Source organism: Ictalurus furcatus, chromosome 20 (genome assembly GCF_023375685.1).
Source record: "Ictalurus furcatus strain D&B chromosome 20, Billie_1.0, whole genome shotgun sequence".
Taxonomy (NCBI): Eukaryota; Metazoa; Chordata; class Actinopteri; order Siluriformes; family Ictaluridae; genus Ictalurus; species Ictalurus furcatus.
In genome coordinates this window covers 11,896,147-11,917,032 of record NC_071274.1, presented here as the reverse complement: position 1 = coordinate 11,917,032, position 20,886 = coordinate 11,896,147, and the positions used below count along the sequence as shown (strand labels likewise).

Genomic DNA, 20,886 nt, shown 5'->3' with positions numbered 1-20,886 from the left:
GCAGGAATGCCGTTCTGGTTTCAAGCTACTCTTTGTTGCTGGTGGAGTTCATGACTGTGAAATGCAGACCATATTACCTGCCCAGAGAGTTTAGCACCATGCTCATTGTCACGGTGTACATTCCACTCTGCGCTAATGCTAGGGAGGCGCTAAGTGAACTCTGTCAGTAACTTAGACAGTGCAACAAGACGGATTTTCACTGTCGCCGGAGATTTTATTCATGCAAATCTGAAATCACTGCTGCCAAAATTCCACCAGCATGATTTTGCAACCCGTGATACAAATACTATACCTTGTTTACACCAACATTCACTGTGCTTACAAGGCTGCACCCCACCCTCACCTCAGCAGCTCGGACCACATCTCTGTTATGCTGATCCCAGCATACAGACCACTTCTGAAATGTGCCAAACCAATTTTGAAACAGGTGAGAACCTGGTCTGAGGGAGCCATCTCAGCACGTCATGACTGTTTTGAGCACATAGACTGGAATTCAGAGAGGCTGCTACACACCATAACAACACAGACTTGGAGCAATACACAGCATCAGTGACTGGCTACATCAGCAAGTGCATAGATGATGTAACTTCCTTCAAGTCTATCACCACACGTGCAAACCAGTGCACTTGTTGTTAAAAACCAGAGACACTGCCTTCAGGTCTGTCGACAAGGCAGCCTTCTGCACAGTCAAGAAGGTCCAGTAGAAGAAGGTCCTAGTCAAGAAGGCCCAGCAGCACCTCCACTTCCTGTGGAGGCTGAAGAGAGACAAACTTCCCCCTCCCAGCTTCACCTCCTTCTACAGAGGAACTATAGAGAGCGTCCTTTCCAGCTGTCTCACTGCGTGATACGGGAACTGCACAGCCTCCGACCACAAGACCGTAAAACGAATTGTGAGGACAGCTGAAAAGATCATCGGGGTCTATCTACCCACTATCGAGACCTCTTTCAACAACCGCTGCATCCGCAAAGCCACCAGTATTGTGGATGACCCCTCTCACCCCTCTCATGGACTACTCACCCTCCTGCCATCGGTGTTGCACCATGGACCTGAAGAAACATAATTTTGTTCCAGGGTATACAAGCTATATAGAGGAATGACAATAAAAAACCCACTTGACTAGAGATGGTCTGGCACATTGTGGAGGGGATTGAATCCAATGGGCAGGTGGTAGGATTGCAGGACAAGATGACTTGCAGGCTCTCTTCTGTTGCTAGATTAGAAAAAATGTGCTAGTGGTGAACATGGGGAATCCTAAGTGTGTTAGAATAGCAGTTGGAGTAGAAGTGAAGGTCTGGCAGATTTTTTCAATCTTCCCATCATAAAAAGGGGCAAAGTCTTCAGCAGTCAGAGAGGACGGAGCTGGAGCAGACAGTGGGTTGAGTAGAGAACAAAAGATGTTGAGGAGCTTGTGAGGATCTTGTGCAGAAGTTTCCAAATTTTCATTGTAGAAGGCAGTCTTGGCAGAAGCCACTTCAGATGAAAATCTGAACAGGACAGAATGGTAAGAGGCAAGATCTTTGTTGAGTTGTGATTTCTTCCACTTTCTCTCTGTTCTAAATTCTCTCTGATTGCTGCATAATACATCCAATAGCCAAGAAATAGGGCAAGAAATCAATGCTACCCCACTCCACAAGGGCAAGAATAAATCTTCCTGGGTTTTAGAAGCTCGAGGGCAGAGGAGGTCTATGGATGAGAAAAGTTCAGAGAGCACAGTGTCTGTCTCTAACTCCAATGGTAGGGAGGAAAAGGAATCAGTGTCCGGAAAGGATGATAGGGTGCAGGAAACTATGGAGGAAGGGGAGACAGAGTGGATGTTTCAAAGAGTAGGAGAGAAGTATTGATAGCTGGTCTTAGGCAGGATAGGTAGGAAGATGGTGCAGGATACCAAGTGATGATTGGAGATGTGGAGTGGGGTAGCATTGATTTCTGTAGCTGGAGAGGGGTGGCTGAAGACCAGGTCCAGGTCATTTCCTCCCTTGTGTGTTGGAAGGCAGCTGTTGAGTGTCAAGGAGAAGAAATGCAGAACAGGGAGAAGGCAAGAGGACTGGAGCTTATCAGAGGAGAGGTTAAAGTCTCAAAGGACAAAAAGGGGGTGGTGTTGGTAGGGAAAAGACTGAGGAGCATGTCCATTTCTTCAAGAAAGTCTCCTAGGGGACTAGGAGGACGGTAGATGGTAATGAGAAGGTTGATCGGGGAGGTAACTGTAACTGCATGGAATTTGAAGGATGAGATGTTGAGATGATACAGAGATGTGTGAAGCACCATTTCTGAGACAACAGCAGACCTGTAGCACCACCCCTACCAGCTTCTCATGGAGTGTGAAAGAAAGCATAAGCAGAGGATAGAGCAGCTGGTAAAACTGAGTTCTGTGGAAATATCCAGGTTTTAGTTAGTGCCAGAAAATCAAGAGAGTAATGAGAAGCTAAAACTGAGATGAAATCAGCTTTCTTTACAGCAGACTTGCAATTCCAGAGCCCACCTTCCACTGCTGTTTGAGACTGAGACACCAGAGGAGGGTAGATGAGGTTACTGGTAATTCAACCTGTGGTTTGTGGATGAGAGCTTCTTGGTCTGTGAGAGGTGACAACTGAGATAGATTTGAGGCATACATTGCATCCGGAAAGTATTCACAGCGCTTCACTTTTTCCACATTTTCTTATGTTACAGCCTTATTCCAAAATGGATTAAATTCATTATTTTCCTCAAAATTCTACAAACAATACCCCATAATGTCAACGTGAAAGAAGTTTGTTTGAAATCTTTGCAAATTTATTAAAAATAAAAAACAAAAAAAAAGCACATGTACATAAGTATTCACAGCCTTTGCTCAATACTTTGTTGAAGCACCTTTGGCACCAATTACAGCCTCAAGTCTTTTTGAGTATGATGCTACAAGCTTGGCACACCTATTTTTGGGCAGTTTCTCCCATTTAATCCATTTTGGAATAAGTCTGTAACATAACAAAATGTGGAAAAAGTGAAGCGCTGTGAATCCTTTCTGGATGCACTGTATGTCTGCAGCCTAGTCAGGACTGGGTTTAAATAGGTCTCAGAGGGAACTGGTAACACTTAACTGATCAAGAAGAATTAAACACTACTAAACTTTCTATCTAAATTTAGGATTCTAGCTGTTATAGATTATGTTTCTGACTAATATTCAATATACTTTAGTAAGCCCTGTCCACAAGTTACACCTTAAGGGAGACTGAAACTACTCTTGATTAAATCTCTCCTTAAAAAGGAGACAACAGTGAAAAAAGCAAATGCAATTATAAATAGAGCTGCAAACAGCAATTATGGACCCAAGCACAACAAAGGCAATGTAAGGAGATAAATCAAGCATGATTTTAGCATGGTCATGATTTTACGGCAAATCACTCAGTAGTTATAAGCAAAAATGTGCTTTTTTCATATCTCATGAACACTAGGTTGCTCTGTTCCGAAACTATGCAGGTATCCTCAAGTCATGATTGCTATAACATATACTGAGTTTGGTCTGAATATGCTAAAGTGTTACGGAGATTTAGCCTCACATCCATTTTGGCATGCTCGCCGTCAAATTTGTTTGCACGTTATTCGAGAACGGTTTGACTAATCAACTTGAAGTCTATAATTTTTGTTGGCGTTGTCTGAAGGTGATATGAATCGATTTTGGTGAAAATCGAATGAACAGTCTAGGGGTAGTTAGAAAAATTTGGTTTTTCAGAAAATTCAAAATGGCAGAAAACTTTGACCTGTTGGTGGTGCTAAAGGGCTTGACATAGCAATTCCAAATTTGCTATGATAACATTTCAGTTATCATATCTCTGTGTGCCTATGTATAATTCTATGGGCTGCTATAGACACAAGAGCGGAAGAAGAAGAAGAAAAACTCTAATGAAAACAATAGATGCCTACACACCTTCAGTGCTTGGCCCCTAATAATAAGAACATTAACAATTACAATAGGGGTATTCGCCCCTTCGGTGCTTGACCCTGATAATAATAAGAAAACTAACAAATACAATAGGTGCCAGCGCACCTTTGGTACTTGGCCCCTAATGAGCATTTTTCATAAATAAAATACACCATTATCAGTCATCAGCTAAAGTGACTAATGTCTCATAAAGAGGAGCATGGTTTATATTGATAGGGTAGCTGAGGTTCTATAATGTTCCTCTTAAAATTTTAATTAATGATAAAATTTTCTGAGATAAAGGTTTAAAATGTAACATATATCCTAGAGTAAATCTTATTTCTTTCTAGTTGTAATTAAAACCTATTTATTTAGTTGACATTCCATGGTGTTGAGTTGGCCAGATGAAAGTTGTGAATATGGGCCAAAACTCAGCAATCACTCATTTGCACATTTGTGTCCCATAAAAGCAGCTTTGCCCTTCTGAGACTGAACAGCACTGATCTGGTCATTGAACTTTACTAAATAAGCCTGAGTGTCACCATTTACACTGGTACATCATTCACCATAGAATTTGCTGCAAACAAAGCCAAGAGGTTTTAAGGTTGTACACAGTAATGAGTACACATTTCATAAATGTCTACATATGTCACAATGGCCTTCCCCTCTATGCATGGATCAATATAACTATTCTGTCTTAAGACTTAAGATATTAAGAGCCATTTTTCCCCATTTACCTGTAGGTCTACAATGCATAAATCACAATTTTTTGTGTTCTGTCTTTCACAGTGTTTTGTGTAGTTTACATACTTTAGTGTCCTGTATTTTAATGTACATTGTGCTTGGTATGAATTTTATTTTCCTCTTAAGCAACTTTGACTTTAAAAATATTGCTACATTGCTGTAATTGATTGTAGATCAGATGTATAACTAAAATAGATTCATCAGGATTAATCTTCCATTACACAAAAGATGATGCCAGAAAGTAATAAGGCAGTATACACTTAGACTGATACATTAGGTAGGACGTTGCTTATTGAGGAGTGCCAACATCCTTCACTTTAAAATATACTATAGAGAATTGTATCATGATTCCTAACCCACCTGACATCTTTAGTGCATTATGGTTATTAGTAAAAAGTGTATACCAAATGTCAATACTTTAGGAAAATTAGTAGTAAAGGTGTTATGAATACTTATTATGTATTATAATAATCTGAGAATTTAATTGTGCCAAATTTTAAAGTGTTTAAACTCCATCTGTTTTTTCTACAACTGCTAAAATGAACTCATGAATATTGTCAGACAAAAATATTTTATCCATTTTTTATTGTTGTTTTTAGATTTTTTTTGGACTAGATAGAGAGCTTGAATCTTCAGTCTCCACGGTAACATTGCGTAGGAAGCAAAGTGGCAGCAGTTTTTCTTTGGAGTCATTTCAGAGCACTTGTAAAGACAGAATGTTTGAAACGCATCATACCAGGATTCAGCCAAACACCAAACTTGTTTTAATCTAAACAAATAAAGCACATCTTTCCAAAGTGTCTCTGCAGTTCAACCTGAATCCAGTTACAAACATGGTGAGGGATAAATCCCCTGCTGTATTGCTGTGTGTGAGTGCACCAGTTTATCTGTTCCTGCAGTGTGTGTTGTCTCGTGAAGGATGGTCGAGTTGTGTAATTCTAATGTTAAGTAACCCGCAGTCAGAGTGCAACAGATTGAGAGAATATTACAGTTGTTTGCTATGATTTGCTATAAGACATGAAGTTTCAGAAACAGTTTGGTTTTACTTTTTGAAAACCTTTATTTGTTGGAGAATTTTAAACAAAGACACTGTTGGTATTTTTATGTTTACATTTATTCATTTAGCATATGCTTTTATCCAAAGTGACTTTCAAATAAGTAAATACAAGGAAAGTGATATATGAAGCAGAGAACAATACAAATAGTGCTACCGTACAAGATTTTTAATTGAGTTATAGAGGAGCAAAGTGCACAGAGTAGAGGTGTAAGAGCCAGTGTAGGTGTAGACTTTTTTTTGGAGGGACCAGGGGGCAAGTTAGGGGTTAGTGAAGTGTACACAGAAGAAGTGGGTCTTTAGCCGTTTTTTGAAGATAGTGATGGATTCTGCTGTCCAGATTGAGTTTGGAAGTTCATTCCAGTGACAGTCAGTTTGAAGGTTCTCGAAAGGGACCTCATTCCTCACTGAGTAGGCACTACCAGGCGTCGGTTGTTAATTGATCGTAGGCATTACCAGGCGTCAGTTATTAATTGATCGTAGGCACTACCAGGCGTCGGTTGTTAATTACTCGTAGGTTGTATGAGGGAACATAAACCTCAAGGAGAGTCTTGAGGTAGGGGGGTGCCATTCCATACAAGATCTTGTACGTGTGCATCAAGGCCTTGAATTTGATGTGGGCGGCTAAAGGAAGCCAGTGGAGGGAGTCAAAGAGGGGTGTGACATGGGTCCTTTTGGGCTCATTGAAAACAAGGCATGCTGCTGCATTCTGAATCATCTGAAGTGGTTTGATGGAGCTGGCTGGGAGGCCTGAGAGTATTGTGTTGTAGTAGTCCAGTTTTAAGTTAACATGAGCCTGGACTAGTAGCTGTGTGACCTGATCACTGAGATACGGTCTGATTTTCTTGATGTTATACAGAATGAACCTACAGGACTGTGCAGTTGTTGAAATGTTGAAATGTCTGTAAAGTTCAAATGGTTCAAGCGGTCATCGATTGTGGTTGAGTGTAGCTGTAAGGCGAGGTTGTGGTTGATTGCGGGGCAGGCAGGGGCAGGCATCCAGTCTGAGATGTAAGACAGGCAGGCAGAGATGCATGCTGAGATGGATGGATCTTCAGGCTGGAAGGACAAACAGAGCTGAGTGTCATCAGCATAGCAGTGATATGAAAAGCCATGAGACTCCATCACAGGCCCCAGGGATGTAGTCTAAATAGGAAAATAGCAGTGGGTGCGGAACCCTGGGATCCCTGGGAAACCCCAGTTGTGAGTTGCTGACACTCAAATACCCCTCCCCTCTATGGTACCTTGAAGGATCTGCCTAAGAGATGCCTAGACTGGAGAGAGTTAACAGGAGGACCTGATGATTCAGAGTGCCAAAGGCAGCAGAGAGGTCAAGTAAGATGAAGACAGATGATCTTGAGGTTGATCTTGCTAGTCCTAAGGCTTCCATGACAGAAAGCAGAGCAGTCCCCATGAAGTGACTGTCCAGGAGGTTGTTCTGTGTGAGAAAACCCCTTGCTCTTTCAAGGGTTTTGGACAGAAAAGGGAGGAGGGAGAAAGGTCTGTAGGTGTTAACAGCAGCAGGGTAAACCAGGCCTGCTTAAATGAGGTAGGGAAGGTGCCAGTGGAGAGGGATGTATTAAAGATGTGTGTGAGTGCGGGAATGTGGGAGAGATGGCCTGAAAAAGGTGAAAAGGGATAGGGTCTAGAGGACAGTTTGTAGGACCGCTAGAGAGGAGGAGACAGTTTTTTTTGTTTTTTTTTTTATCATAGAATTTTTATTGGAAATTTGCATTTTACAGATTATAACACCCCACCCAACAATCCCAAGAAAACAATCACAGCCAAAACCAAAAGAAAGGGGGGAACAAAAAACAATAACAAACAACCAGAAAAACAAACAAAAAACAAAACAAAATAAAACAAAAAAAGGGTAAGATGATTAGTATTTACCGTCTACCTCTCCTCAATCCACCTCCAGGGTGCGTACATCATTGAAGTAGGTAATAAATTGTTGCCATTTTCCCAAAAATGATTCACCCCTGCCTCTGATGTTATACTTGATTTTTCAAGTTTTAAAAAGAAGATTAAATCTTTAAGCCAGACTGATATAGAGGGGGGTTGTGGAGAGGTCCAAGACAGCAATATTCTGCGCCGAGCAAGTAATGATGCAAAAGCCACAACACTAGCTTATTTATGGTTCAGAGGCTGACGCTGAGATGGAACACCAAAGATGGCAATTAAAGGACAGACATCCAATTGGATTTTAAGAATGTTGGACATAGTTTCAAAGAAAGAGTACCAAAAGTTCTGCAGTTTGGGACAGAGTGCAAACATATGACTGAGGTTACAGGGCGAAAGTTTGCATTTTTCATACATGTCCGGAACATTGGGATATATTTTAGACAGTTTACTCCTAGAGAGGTGAGCTCTATGGACCACTTTAAATTGTATGAAACTAGCACAAGACGTGGCAGTACGTATATTATCTAACGCTCTGCCCCAGTAATCATCCTCAAGCTCCAGGCCCAACTCCTCTTCCCAAGTACTAATGGTTTTGATATTGTAAGCATCGTCCTGTGACCAGATCGTTGCATATATCCGTGAAATAATGCCACCCTTATGAGGAATCAGCTTGAACACCTCTTCCCATGCAGACTTTGTAGGTAAGGAGGGAAAACCAGTGAAAAGGGAGGAGACACAATGCCTAATTTGAAAGAAACGGAATAGGTGAGACAGAGGCAGGCTGAATGACGAGGACAATTCAGAAAAGCCTGCAAACACATTATTAATGAAAAGATCCTCAAAGCATTTCAGACCCTTCTTTTCCCAAAAAGAGAATGTGGAATCTATAAAGGAGGGGGGAAAGAGGTGGTTATTACATATAGGTGCCATGGTTGAGGCCGAGATGGATTTAAAATGATGGTGAAACTGATAGAAAATTTTTAGAGGTACATACTATTGGATTATCCGTGTATTGTGAAAGGGGTATAGGAAGGGAGGAGAACACCATAGCAGGGAGGGAGGTTGAAATACAAGAATTTGCTTCTAAGTGGCACCATGGAAGAGAGGGGGCCTGCACCCAGAGCACCAGTTTCTGAATATTAGCCGCCCAATAATAATACATGAAATTGGGCAAGGAGAGGCCACCACTTAGTCGACTCTTTTGAAATGAAAATTTGGAAACCCTGGGAGTTTTTCCTGCCCATATAAATGATGAGATTAATTGGTCTATATTCTTGAAGAAAGATTTGGGTAAAAACAATGGGATGGACTGGAAAAGGTAGAGGAATTTTTACCGTGTTTATTCTACCAAGAGGGGATAATGGTAGAGCTGCCCATCTTTGAAAGGCTGACTTCATGTATGAAATTAAGGGTGTAATATTCGCCACCATTAATGCAGAATAGGAACGGGCGACATTAACGCTGAGATATTTGAATTTTGAATCCTCCAAATGAAAAGGTATTTCAGTCTGTTTTATTTTTTGGCCAGATTGGTTTATGGGGAAGCATTCACTCTTTTGTAGGTTCAGTTTATACCCGGAAAATTTCCCAAAGTCATTATTATTGACGTATTATCTCTGGAATAGATGCAATTGGATCTGTAACATAAAGTAGTAAGTTGTCAGCATATAGGGCTAGTTTATGTTCAATTCCTTTGCGAATTATACCCTGAAATACAGGAAGAGTTCTAAGTGTTATCGAGAGAGACTCAATTGCTATGGCAAAAAGTAAGGGCGACAGAGGACATCCCTGGCGCGTACTCCGTGACAAAGTAAAATAGTCAGATTTAGCATCGTTGGTATATATGGAAGCTTGCGGGTCCACATATAATAAATGGATCGATGATATCAGTCCGTCCCCAAAGCAGAACCTGTTTAGCACCTTAAAAAGATATTCCCATTCTATCCTATCAAACGCCTTTTCTGCGTCCAGAGAGATGACCACTTCAGAGGAGTTGCTGTTTTGTTTTGAATATAAAATACTAAGTAGAGTACGAATATTAGAAAAGGAATGCCATCCTTTTATAAATCCGGTTTGCTCCTCTGAAATAATGCTAGGGAGAATCCTCTCTAAACAAGTGGCCAAAAGTTTGGCTAAAATCTTGACATCAACATTGAGGAGGCTAATAAGTCTGTACAAATTACATAATGTTGGGTCCTTCCCATCTTTAGCAATAGAGTTATAGATGCTTGTCTCAATGTTTGTGGCAGCGTACCTAGTTTTAAGGATTCCTTGAATATAGCCAGAAGTAATGGGGCCAATGTAACATGAAATTTCTTATAAAATTTGGAAGGAAACCCGTCCAGGCCAGGTGATTTCTTAGATTGCAATGAATTGATTGAGTTAATGATCTCATCTAAGGTGATGGGGCTGTCAAGTTCAGATGCCAGTAGAGGGTCAACTCTGGGAAAATCAATATTTCTAAGAAAATGGTTCATGTTACCTGAATTGTCAGGAGCTCCAGCTGTGTATAAAGAGGAGTAAAAGCTTTTAAAAGTTGAATTCATTTCTACAGGATCCGAGGTTAAGGCACCACTGGACTCCATAACCTGAGCAATAGAGCGTGAAGCCGCTCAGCTACGCAGTTGGTGAGTCGACAACCGACCGACCTTGTCCCCATATTCATAATAATTGCCACGCGTATGTAACAAAAGCCTCTCCGCCTCACCTGTCGATAACAAATCGAACTCCGCCTGCAAATTAAGCCTTTGTTTATGCAGCTCAAGGGTCGGGTTGAGAGCCTATTGGTCGTCAATAGCTCGAATATTATCAGATATCTCTTTTTTTCTTATCCTTGCGTTGCTTATTGGCATGAGCAGAATAAGAGATTATCTGTCTCCTTAAGAAGGCCTTTAGAGTTTCCCAAAGTAAAGAGTAAGAGATTGAATCAGTTTGATTAGTAAGAAGAAAATCATCTGTCGAAGTAGAGATATACTTGCAAAATGCTGAATCGGATAAAAGTAGAGAATTACTCTCCATGGCCTCCATGGTGGACGAAAGTTGCGATGTGAAGGTAGAAGAATGTCAAGACTTAAAGGAGCGTGGTCTGAAATTACAATTGGTAGATATTCAGAGTTTACAACCGAGAAATTAGAGAATTATTAATAAAAAAGTAATCAATGCGAGAAAAAGATTTATGTACGTGAGGAAAAAAAATAATATTTTCTCACTGTGGGGTTAAAATACCTCCACAGATCAATGTAACTATTCTGAACCATAAACTCAGAGAATACCTTTGCCATTGCAGAGGGAGCCTTTGCAACAGCGCTAGATTTGTCCAAAACTGGGTCAATAACACAGTTTAAATCTCCCCCAAATATCAAGAGATGTGTGTTCAAAGCAGGAATTTTTGACAACAAATTCTGAGCAAAAGGAGCATTATCAAAATCTGGGGCATATACATTCACCAAAACCACTGGCGTTTGTGAAATTTCCCTTCCACAATCACATATCTACCATTTACATCAGAAATAACTTTATCAAAAGAAAAGGGCACAGTCTTACTTATCAGAATAGAAACTCGAACAACTTTTTCTCTGTTGTGAAAGTAGTGAAACCGCACAATCATCACTCTGGGCCTCTGATTCTCTCGCTCCTCTGAGGGCGCGGGGCCAATACGGTGCGCTCTATCCAGCAATGGAGCGGTTGGGTTCTGAGCCGAGGACATCCTGGAAAAATTTTGACATAAACGTTACTGTATCGCTCCCTTCTTCTCGTTCCGGAATACCGACGACCCGGAGATTGCAGCGCCGTGAGCGGGACTCCAGATCCTCCATTTTATCGGTGAGTTGTTTGTTAGCCGAAGTTAGCTTTAGCACCGTCTGTTCCAGTGCTACAATGCGGTCACTGTAATCGTTTAGGTGCTGGTCAAGCTCGTCAATACACCGTCCTTGTGATTCAATGCCCGATTTAAAACTCTCAAAAGCCGCAACAACTGGGGCCAGAGCTGAGTCAATAGCTGCTTTCACCTGTACTGCGATGGTAGATGTTAGCTCCGTGATTAAAGTGGTGCGGAGATTTTCCAGGTCAAACGGTAGCTTGTCGCCATGACTCGTCATGCTCGGTTAAGATTTAGGTTTCCGTAGTGTTTCAGAAGCCATAAGTCCTTTCTGGTTATAATTGTAGACCAAGTAATTGAAAATGAACGCACCAAATGTCTTAGAAAAGATTCAGGTTGCCTGAAAAACACAATTAAAAGATAAAATTCTCGGGAGCTCACTCCACGTGCCTTCTCACTCACATGCTCAGCCGGACCAAGGAGAAGACAGTTAAGAGTTGCATTCAGGAGGAGTCTGTCTATGGGTGTCTGGGGCGGAGAATTGGTTCCTGATTCAAGTACCCTTGTTGGAAAAGAAAGTGGCAAAGTCATCTGCAGTCAGAGAGGTAGGAGAAGGGTGAGGATGGGGACAGAAAAGAGGGGAAAAGGTTTTAAAGAGAGTACGGGTGTTAGGAGAGCTGCTAATATTCTCCTGTTAGTATGCAGCTTTAGTGGTAGAGATTCTGTGGGAAAAAGAGGAGAGGAGAGTTTGGTAATTGGTTAGGTCAGTCAGATCATTTGATTTCCATTTCCATGCAGCTGCCCTTAACTTGGTTTGGTTGTTACAGAGAGCTTCCGAGAGCCAAGGACTATTGGGTGACGTGCGAGATAAGAAATCTTTGACCAATGATTTTGCGGTGTGCATGACTGTCCCTGTTTTGGTGGGATATGCTGCAACCCATAGGTTGAAAGACCCTACTGCAGCATCAGCCATAGCATTACCTCGAGCTTCAATATTGTTGGGGGAACAATGTGCCTTAACATTGACCACAGCCAAGCATGTTGGACGTTCACATGCCGACAAAAGATCAGATATAAACAAAGCATGTTTGATGCAGCCTGCAGCTGTTAAAAAGACATGTTGCCGCCAGATACTGTTAAAATGATGTACAATACCAAAGGCATATCGTGAATCTGTGTAGATTGTAGCAGTACAACCAGTAGCTAGGACGCAGGCATTAGTCAAGGCCACAAGTTTGGCAACCTGGGCTGAGAGATGATCAAGGAGGCGACCCTGAGCCATCACTCTGTGTGATGAGCAGACCGCCCATCCAGCACGCCTGCATGCATGCAGGACTTGAGCTGAACCATCTGTAAACAAAATCATGCCTGGATTTTCCAGAGGAATTTCATGATCTGGAAGAATGAATCTCTGTCTAGCTGTTATTGATTGTCCTAAAAATTTAACTGAATTGGCAGCTAGTTGAGCTTTGGAAATATTAGCTTTATAACCATGGGCACTGAGATGTGTAAGCAATACTAACAACTCTCTGTTATGCACATCCATATCAGGTGAGGCTTAAAGAATATCATCGATATATTGAAGGACCACTGAATCTTTAACTGAACACTCTGGCTCTGACAGATGGCACCTTGATGCCTGATGATACAATGTAGGGCTGTTGTGGAGGCCCTGTAAGAGTCATGTCCACTGATACTGATCACCGTCAAAGAAGAAAGCTAACCATGGCTGGCTATCTGGATATAAAGGCACAGACCAAAAACCATTAGCTATATCAATGACTGAAAACACAGTGTATGAATTTGGAATGCCATCAAAAACAGTGCTTGCGTCAGCTACATGTGGTGGAATACGATCAGTACAGGTGTTAGCAACATGATAATCAACTGTCAATCGCCAGAGGGATTTTGGTGCACTTCCTGCTGTCTCCATCTTAGGCCCACCTTTCCTCACAGGCCAGAGAGGAGAAGAGGAGGAACTGCATGCTTTGACAAGAATGCCTTGGTTGAACAAATCAGCAATTATAGGCCGAATTCCATCAATAGCTTCCGTTGAAATGGGGTACTGTTTTGTCATTTGAGGAGGTGCACCTGTAAGACGTACTGGTTCTATGTCTAGTAGCCTGCAGTCATTCTTGTGCTTAGCCTAAATAGGATAATTAGCAATCAAGGGATCTGACATCTGAACTGCAAGAACAGTGAGTTTAGGTTTAGCTGGTTAAAAATCCAGTTGCATGTGTAATTGTGAGAACATCAGTGCCCAAAATAGGAGAGGTACTAAGCTGTGCTGCCTTATGAGAGATGTCAAGTGACTTAGGACAAAAACATAAACAAACCAGTTCAGTCATATAAGTGTGAGCATTTTCTCCAGTCACACCAGAGATAATAACATTCGTTCTGGTTAAACGAAGACCAAAATCTCTAGCCATCTCAGTAGGAATGGCTGATACTTCTGCACCAGTGTCAATCAAAAAGATGTATTCATGATCATTCACAGTGATGTGTACATACAATCGATTATCTTGCTTGTGTGTAATTGGCTGCAAAAAGGCTCTCACAGCAGACATCTCTAAAAAGAATGAGGAGTAGAAGGGGGGGGAATGAATCTGAATGGGAGGCACGTTGTACCAGCTGAATTATTTGCTCCGCTGTCACCTGTGAGATAGCTCCGCCCAGTGAGTCAGGCTGAGATCTCCGGAATTCAGAGTGCATTTCTCACTCCTCCTCAGATCAGCTTTCTTTGTACAACATGCTCACTCCCAGTGTCCCTGCTTATGACAGTAACGGCACACATCTCACTGAACAGATTGAGCATTCACATTAGTGGTGGTTTGCATCATAGCAGACATATGAGCTTTTACATTTGAATCTTCTTCATAAGCCGAAAGAGTATCAGCAAGATCGCTGAGATGTAAGGTATGCTAGGTGTGTTTCAAAATCAGCAGCACCTTGCGTAAGTCAGATGTCAAACCATCAGCCCAATAACTAACGGGAGCATGGTTTCCAAGGACATCAGAAATGAAACTCATCTCATATCCCCCATACAGCATGCTATGCCAATGACTGCTGGATCTAAGCCAGAGTCACCTGACTTGTCATTGGAGGATGACGAGCTCGAAAACTGAAGTTTTGAGCAGAGATAGCAGCACGTTTATGATTAGGACATTCCTGCATCAGTGTAATGATTTTCTCATCTCTGTCTTGCATTAGGAAAACATGCCATTGTATAAACACTTGCACAGCTGCCTCAGGGTCTTTACAATTGATAGTTTTCCAAAGCTGAAAAACATTGCTCTCCATTCCACACTGTCTGTTCTGAAATATCTTTACATAGTTTAATCTTTTTCTTTCCACACACTTTATCTAGCATTTACCCTAGCTCTTTCCCAAAACTATTGTTATCAATAACAATCGTCATTACCAAAATAAACAAAACTCATTCGATCGAGAAACTTTGACTAAACTTAATTTAGGTTCAACTCACTTATTTTAGCTAGCTTCACTAAATTGATTCATCAAACATTCAACTAGTTCTTTGGATAGAATGACCCACTCACTCACCCGTGCTGACATATGCTTGTCTCGAGACCCCCAGGGAAAGGATCACCGTATCAGGTCAGATAGGTGATGTCATCTGGGTCATCAGATGGAGTACATCCTATCCTGCCGACAACGCCAGGAACTGATGTAAATCTTTTCTGGATGATTAAAATGCTTCAGCATCACCATAAGTAAGATGTTTGGAGAATCAGGAGATCAAGAGCCAGGGTATAGTCAAAGAGATGGTTTATTATGCTCGCAGAGACACCCTGGGCACTACAGCGCTTCATAGTCTCAATCTTAGTCTAAATATAAGTTGGATACAGTTGGCTTTTATACTCAGATGTATGTGCAAGCTACATACCCAAGGCTAGTTAAGGAAAACATAAAAGAAAAATAAAACACTTTGACAAAAATATAATCAAGGACGGAAATCCAAAAACATCATTAGACCATGAGTAAGCAAAAATCACATTTTTGAACTGATCTTAAATGATTGAATCATAATCATGGAAAATAAGGAAAAATATTTCACCCAGGCCACTCAAGTTCTTTTACTTCAACCTTGGCAAATCATGTCTTCATAGACCTCACTTTGTGCACAGGGCATTGTCATGGTGGAATAAGTTTGGGTCCCTTAGTCCCAGTGAAGGGACATCATAATTCTACAGCATATATTCTACAGTGCTGTGAAAAAGTATTTGCTGATTTCTTCTGTTTTTGTGTATATGTTATACTAAATAGTTTTAGATCTTCAAACGAAAGACAACATAAAACAAAGGTAACCTGAGTAAACACACAATACAGTTTTGAAGCAAAACAAGTTATCCAACACCTATCACCATGTGAAGAACTAATTGCTTATTTCACTTATTTCTAGGACTAGGACTCCTATGCTTTGGATCATTTCTGTTTCAACTTACGGACTGAAGACCGGACATTTCTCTGTTAGGATTTTCTGATAGACAGCAGAATTCACGTTTCCCTCAATTACTGCAAGTTTCCCAGAAAAAAACAACAGATTGAAGTGGTCTGTGGTGCTGTTTCCTTTTTGGAGGCTGATGTTGTATTTCTACATATTATTTAGGATGGCAGTATGGAGTTTGAGTGGTAACTTTTAAACCTGACATTGTACGACATTACCATGGGCATTAATATGGAGTTGGTCCCCCCTTTTCTGCTATAACAGCATCCACACTTCTGGGAAGGTTTTCCGATTTTGCAACATGGCTGTGGGGCTTTGTGCCCATTTAGCCACAAGAGCATTAGTCAATTAGAGGTTGAGCTCTGATGTTAGACAAGAAGGCCTGGCAGTGTTCAGTCTAAAGGTGTTCAGTGGGTTTGAGGTCAGGGCCACTCAAGATCACCAACCTTGGCGAACCATGTCTTTATGGACCTTGCTTCATGACCAGCTGACCTGTTTGCTGTCGGGTTGAAATCACACCAGTGGGTTCTTTCTTTTTCAGGACATTCCAAAATGTTGTACTGGCTATGCCAAATCCTTGTACAGTGGCTCTGATCGATGTTCCTTTATCTCTGGTTTATCCTTTTTTAACAGTAAATGCTGTCTTCACAGGCAAAACCCTGGACTCAAACCAAGAGTAGACATTTGGAGCTATTAATTTTTTTAAACAATCAATCTAACAGGGCATACCTTGGCAACAAGAAACACCTGTCAGTCACATGTTCCAATTTTTTAGATCACTTTGGTTCAAACAAAAGGTGCCATGCTCTAAGTTTAACACATCTAGGTGTAGATATCAGGAAATGAAAGTTATAATTCTGATCTGTTATCTCTGATCTGTCATCTGATCATATTCATCTTTTGATCAAACCAAATGCCCATAATGTATAGTAAAAACAAAAGAATTGGCCTTGCCGTTTCCAAAAAAAAAATTGGCCTTGCCGAAAAAAGTGTTTTTTTTTTCTGTTCTTTACTTAAATACATTAACCTTGAGTATGGTGGTCCATTATACAACCCCGATTCCGAAAAAGTTCAGCATGGAAAATGCTAATAAAAACAAAGATGAGTGATTTGTAAATGTACCTTGACTTGTATTTAAACAAAAAATGTATAAAAAAGACAAGGTATTTTATGTTTTACCTATTCAAATGCATAGTTTTTGATGGTAAACTTTTTTTAAATTGATGCATGCAACACGTTACAAAAAGTTGGGACGGGCAATTTAGGACTAATAGTGATGTGACAAGTACTGATGTGACAAGTACTGATGTGACAAGTATAAGAAGGTGATGTGAAACAGATGAGGCAGTCGTGCAATCGTAGTATATGAACCAACTGGTATCGTCAGTGCCCAAACGCTTAAGTGTTATTAAAAGAAAAAGTGATATTACACAGTGGTAAACAGTCGACTGTCCCAACTTTTTTAGAGTGTGTTGCAGTCATCAGATTTTAAGAGTGCATATTTTCAAAAATAAATTCAATTCACAAAGTAAAACAATGTGTTAATAATGTGTTTTCAATATAGTACAGGGTGAATTGAATTTTCAAATGACTTTTTGGTTTTTGTTTTTTTTTGGCATTTTCCATACTGTCCCAACTTTTTTCAGAATTGGGCTTATAAATACAAAGAATGATTCATTAATCACAACACTTTCTTACTTTTTAATTACACTTGTGTTTGAAGAACTCTTCCCCTCTTTGATTTCACAGCAGATGCTCCCAAAGCATGGTACATCTACTGACCTAAAAACTGAAAAATTACTATTGGTTTATAGCATGCAGGAACATTCTGGACATTATTTTAATTGGATTCCAGGTTTTGACATTGCTCTATTTCAGTCTCGTGTAATTTTTCACCTCTTTTCTCTATTGAACACACTCATCATCCCTATCCTCACCCATTAGTGTTTTATGTCAGTAGATGATTCATATCTTATTGTCGTATGATACACATACAATCACAAATTTCTCTCAAGCTGATTGCATTCCTTATCCGTGGAATAGGATTTTGATTGAACATCTCCAGCTGTGCTAATGGCTCATTCTGTATGGATTATATAAAGCCAAGGGCAATAGAATGGTATGGTGATAATAGTGTATAGGCTGTCTATTTCCTTTTATTTTCTGTCTACCAGCCTGTGTATCTGTCTTTCTAGTATAGATATCTACATATATAAGTATAGGTAGGTAGATATCTGTAGATAAATATTTCTGATGGCTCTCAATTTTTTCCATCTCATGTTTATCTACAGATCAGTAGGGTCCTAAAGCCTGGAGGTCGTTTTGTGTCAGTGACCTTTGCACAGCCACACTTCCGGAAGAAACTGTATGCTCGCCAAGAGTATGGCTGGTCCATCAACCATTATCACTACGGCGACAGCTTCCACTACTTTCTTTATGTCCTCACCAAAGGGGAGGAGCTTAGCCCAGAAGATGCTGCATTAGAGAGAAGGGTGCATTCCCAGACGGATGACCTGCCCACTGTGGTCACATTTCCGGAAGATGAAAATGAGGACTTCCTCACTAACATTGGCCTGTAAAATCTTGTAACAGTGAGCTCAGCCAAGGAAAACAAAGACCTCTGGTTTTCTGATAGTTACGTTTTAAATGCTTTTTTACTAGGGATTCAATATGGTAATGTTATATGGAACATCATGGAATGTTTTTTGTTTGTTTGTTTCCTGGGTGTTTTATTGTTTTATTAGAAAATTTTTGATTAGAAAATTATCAGGTCCTTGAAATCTGAATGTGATTTCAGATTTGTACAAATGCAATGTATAAGGTCATGTTAGATTTTGTTAGCTTTGGATATCAGTAGGAATTTTATTGAATTTTGCCATAATTTTGGTAAAATTATATTTTTGTAATATGGGTGCTTTTTAAAAAAAAATAAAAATAAAATAATAATAATAATAAAATTTAAAAAATCTGATAATATTCTTCTTCTCCTTCCCTCTGTCTCCCTCCAGTTTATGATTTCTTGTCTCTTTCCTCTAGTCTGGCCTAACTTCTACATGCTGTGTTATGGGTATAAAATAGGCTAAACTCATTTGACATTTTTACATTCATACAGAGACAGCCCTGTCATAGATTAATCCCCAAACAACAAACTGTTTCATTTGCTATTTTCAGGAAACTGAGCATGTGTGCGCAGACACATCCTGTTGTAAATGAGGTTTAAATTTTCTACTGGCCACCAGGACTTGGTGACATTAATTAATAAACCAGAAATCATTTATTTTTAATTTTGCTCTGAAATCTAATTACTAGCTATTTTTAAAGAATGGAAAAAGGTGCTGTCATGATCCAAATAGAAGCCTGTGCATTATACCGTGTTCCCTGTTTTTCCCTTCACCATGTTTCCAGTGTTTTTTCTCCCTTGTGTTTCTGGTAATGTGTGTGTGCACTCCACCTCTGGGGCTGTCGGATTGAATCATTGACTCACCTGCTTCTCATCAGCTCATCAATCAGCAGTGTATATAATCCCCGGTTCTTCAGCCACTCATCACCAGATTGTTCTGGCTTCAGTACGGTACACTTCCGGTCTTCCTCACTTTTGTTTTCCTTGTTATGTCTAGTGTTTTTGTTGTAGAGTTTCCCTGTGCTTATCTGGGTTTTTTTTCTGTGTTCCAGGTTAACTGCTCTCGCTCCCTTTCTGTTCACTTTCAGCTCACTTGCTGTTACGCCCAGCCCTGCCTTGTGGTGGATCTCCTGCTCCAAGTTCGAGCCTCAGCACTCGAACGCTCTAACCCACTTATGCTCAGCCCCGCTCCCCTTTCTCCAGTGGCGTTTCAGCTGTGCACTCGTTACTTATGTGGTGGACCCGAGTTCAAATCCTGACCCCGATGACTCATTATCTCACTCCATTCCCATTCCACTCATGCTTCTACAATAAATCCTGTTAACATTCAGCCTGCGTCTGTGTTCTGCATTTGGGTCCTTTCATCTCTGGGTTCAATTTAACAGAACGATCTGGCCACCGTGGACTCAGCAGAGCCAGTTTCCCTAAAGCTCCACACACTCACTGAGAGCCACCAGGCCATGATGGCCCAGCTTGGGCCCCTCACCCAGCAACTCAACAACGTCCTTCCCCAAACGGTCCAGTCTGTTGCCTCCGCCAGTCCACCACAGTGTGAAGCTATGTCTCAGACCATGAAACCTACATGTGTTACTTAGGAAAGTGCAGGTCCTTTGTGCTCAAGTGTTCTCTTGTGTTTGCCCAGCATCCCTTTAGCTAGGCCACGGATAAGGTAGCCTACATCAGGGGGTTATTGGGGCGAGCTGCCCTAACCTGGGCCACTGCCATCTGGGACAGGCAGCCAGCTCTGTGGTCCTCCCTCATCTCCTTCACTGATGAGTTTGGAGGCCTTTCGACCACCCTGTCCAAGGGAAGGAGGCAGCCAAGCATCTGCTTTCGGTTGAGTTCCTATTCAGTTGAGTTCCGTGTCCTGGCCATCGAGTCTGTGTGTTTGTGAATGGACTCTGTGAGCAGCTGAAGAATGAGCTGTCTGTGAAAGACAGCTGTCAGTCAGACTCTCTTGACACACTGATTTCCCTCGACATCTGGCTGGATGCGGAAGCAGTGCTGAAAGAGACTCTGCCTTCCCGTTGTCCATCAGCTCGGCCTCAGCCTCAGCCTAGTTCTCGAGTCCCTTCTGGTTAGCATCCCAGACTGGCCTCCCTGTGGAACCTCTGAATCCTCCTGTGATGGTCAGTGTGCTGGATGGGAGGTTCTTGGCCAGAGTCACTCATCATGCCACTCCGTTGCTTCTGGTCCTCTCTGGTAACCACCGGGAATGAGTCTGGTTTGAACTCATCTCCTCCCCAAGCACAATCCTCAAATAGACTGGTCTTTTGGGAGGGCCACAAACTAGAGTCCCTTCTGCCACTCTGCAAGCCTGAGATCTGACCTTCCACCCATTGGGGTCACCAAGGCACCTTCTACCCTAAGCCCCCAAGACCTCTC

The 20,886-nt window shown here is 41.2% G+C and overlaps 1 protein-coding gene across 2 annotated transcripts in view; it reads left to right on the top strand.

Annotated features, from left to right (window-relative positions):
• The window catches only part of ece2a (endothelin converting enzyme 2a), a 123,325-nt gene extending 103,676 nt beyond the window's left edge, over nucleotides 1–19,649 (top strand). Inside the window, exons 3-4 of one of the 2 annotated variants that reach the window (XR_008388708.1) lie at nucleotides 18,173–19,452; nucleotides 19,554–19,639. Coding sequence is in view for 1 of the 2 variants with exons in the window: in XM_053651263.1 (XP_053507238.1) it covers nucleotides 18,173–18,460 (288 nt within the window). In the remaining variant the exon portion in view is untranslated. Of the gene's footprint in view, nucleotides 1–18,172 lie in introns of both variants that reach the window. The other variant, XM_053651263.1, reaches the window with a different exon arrangement.
• Nucleotides 19,650–20,886: the final 1,237 nt, after the last annotated feature.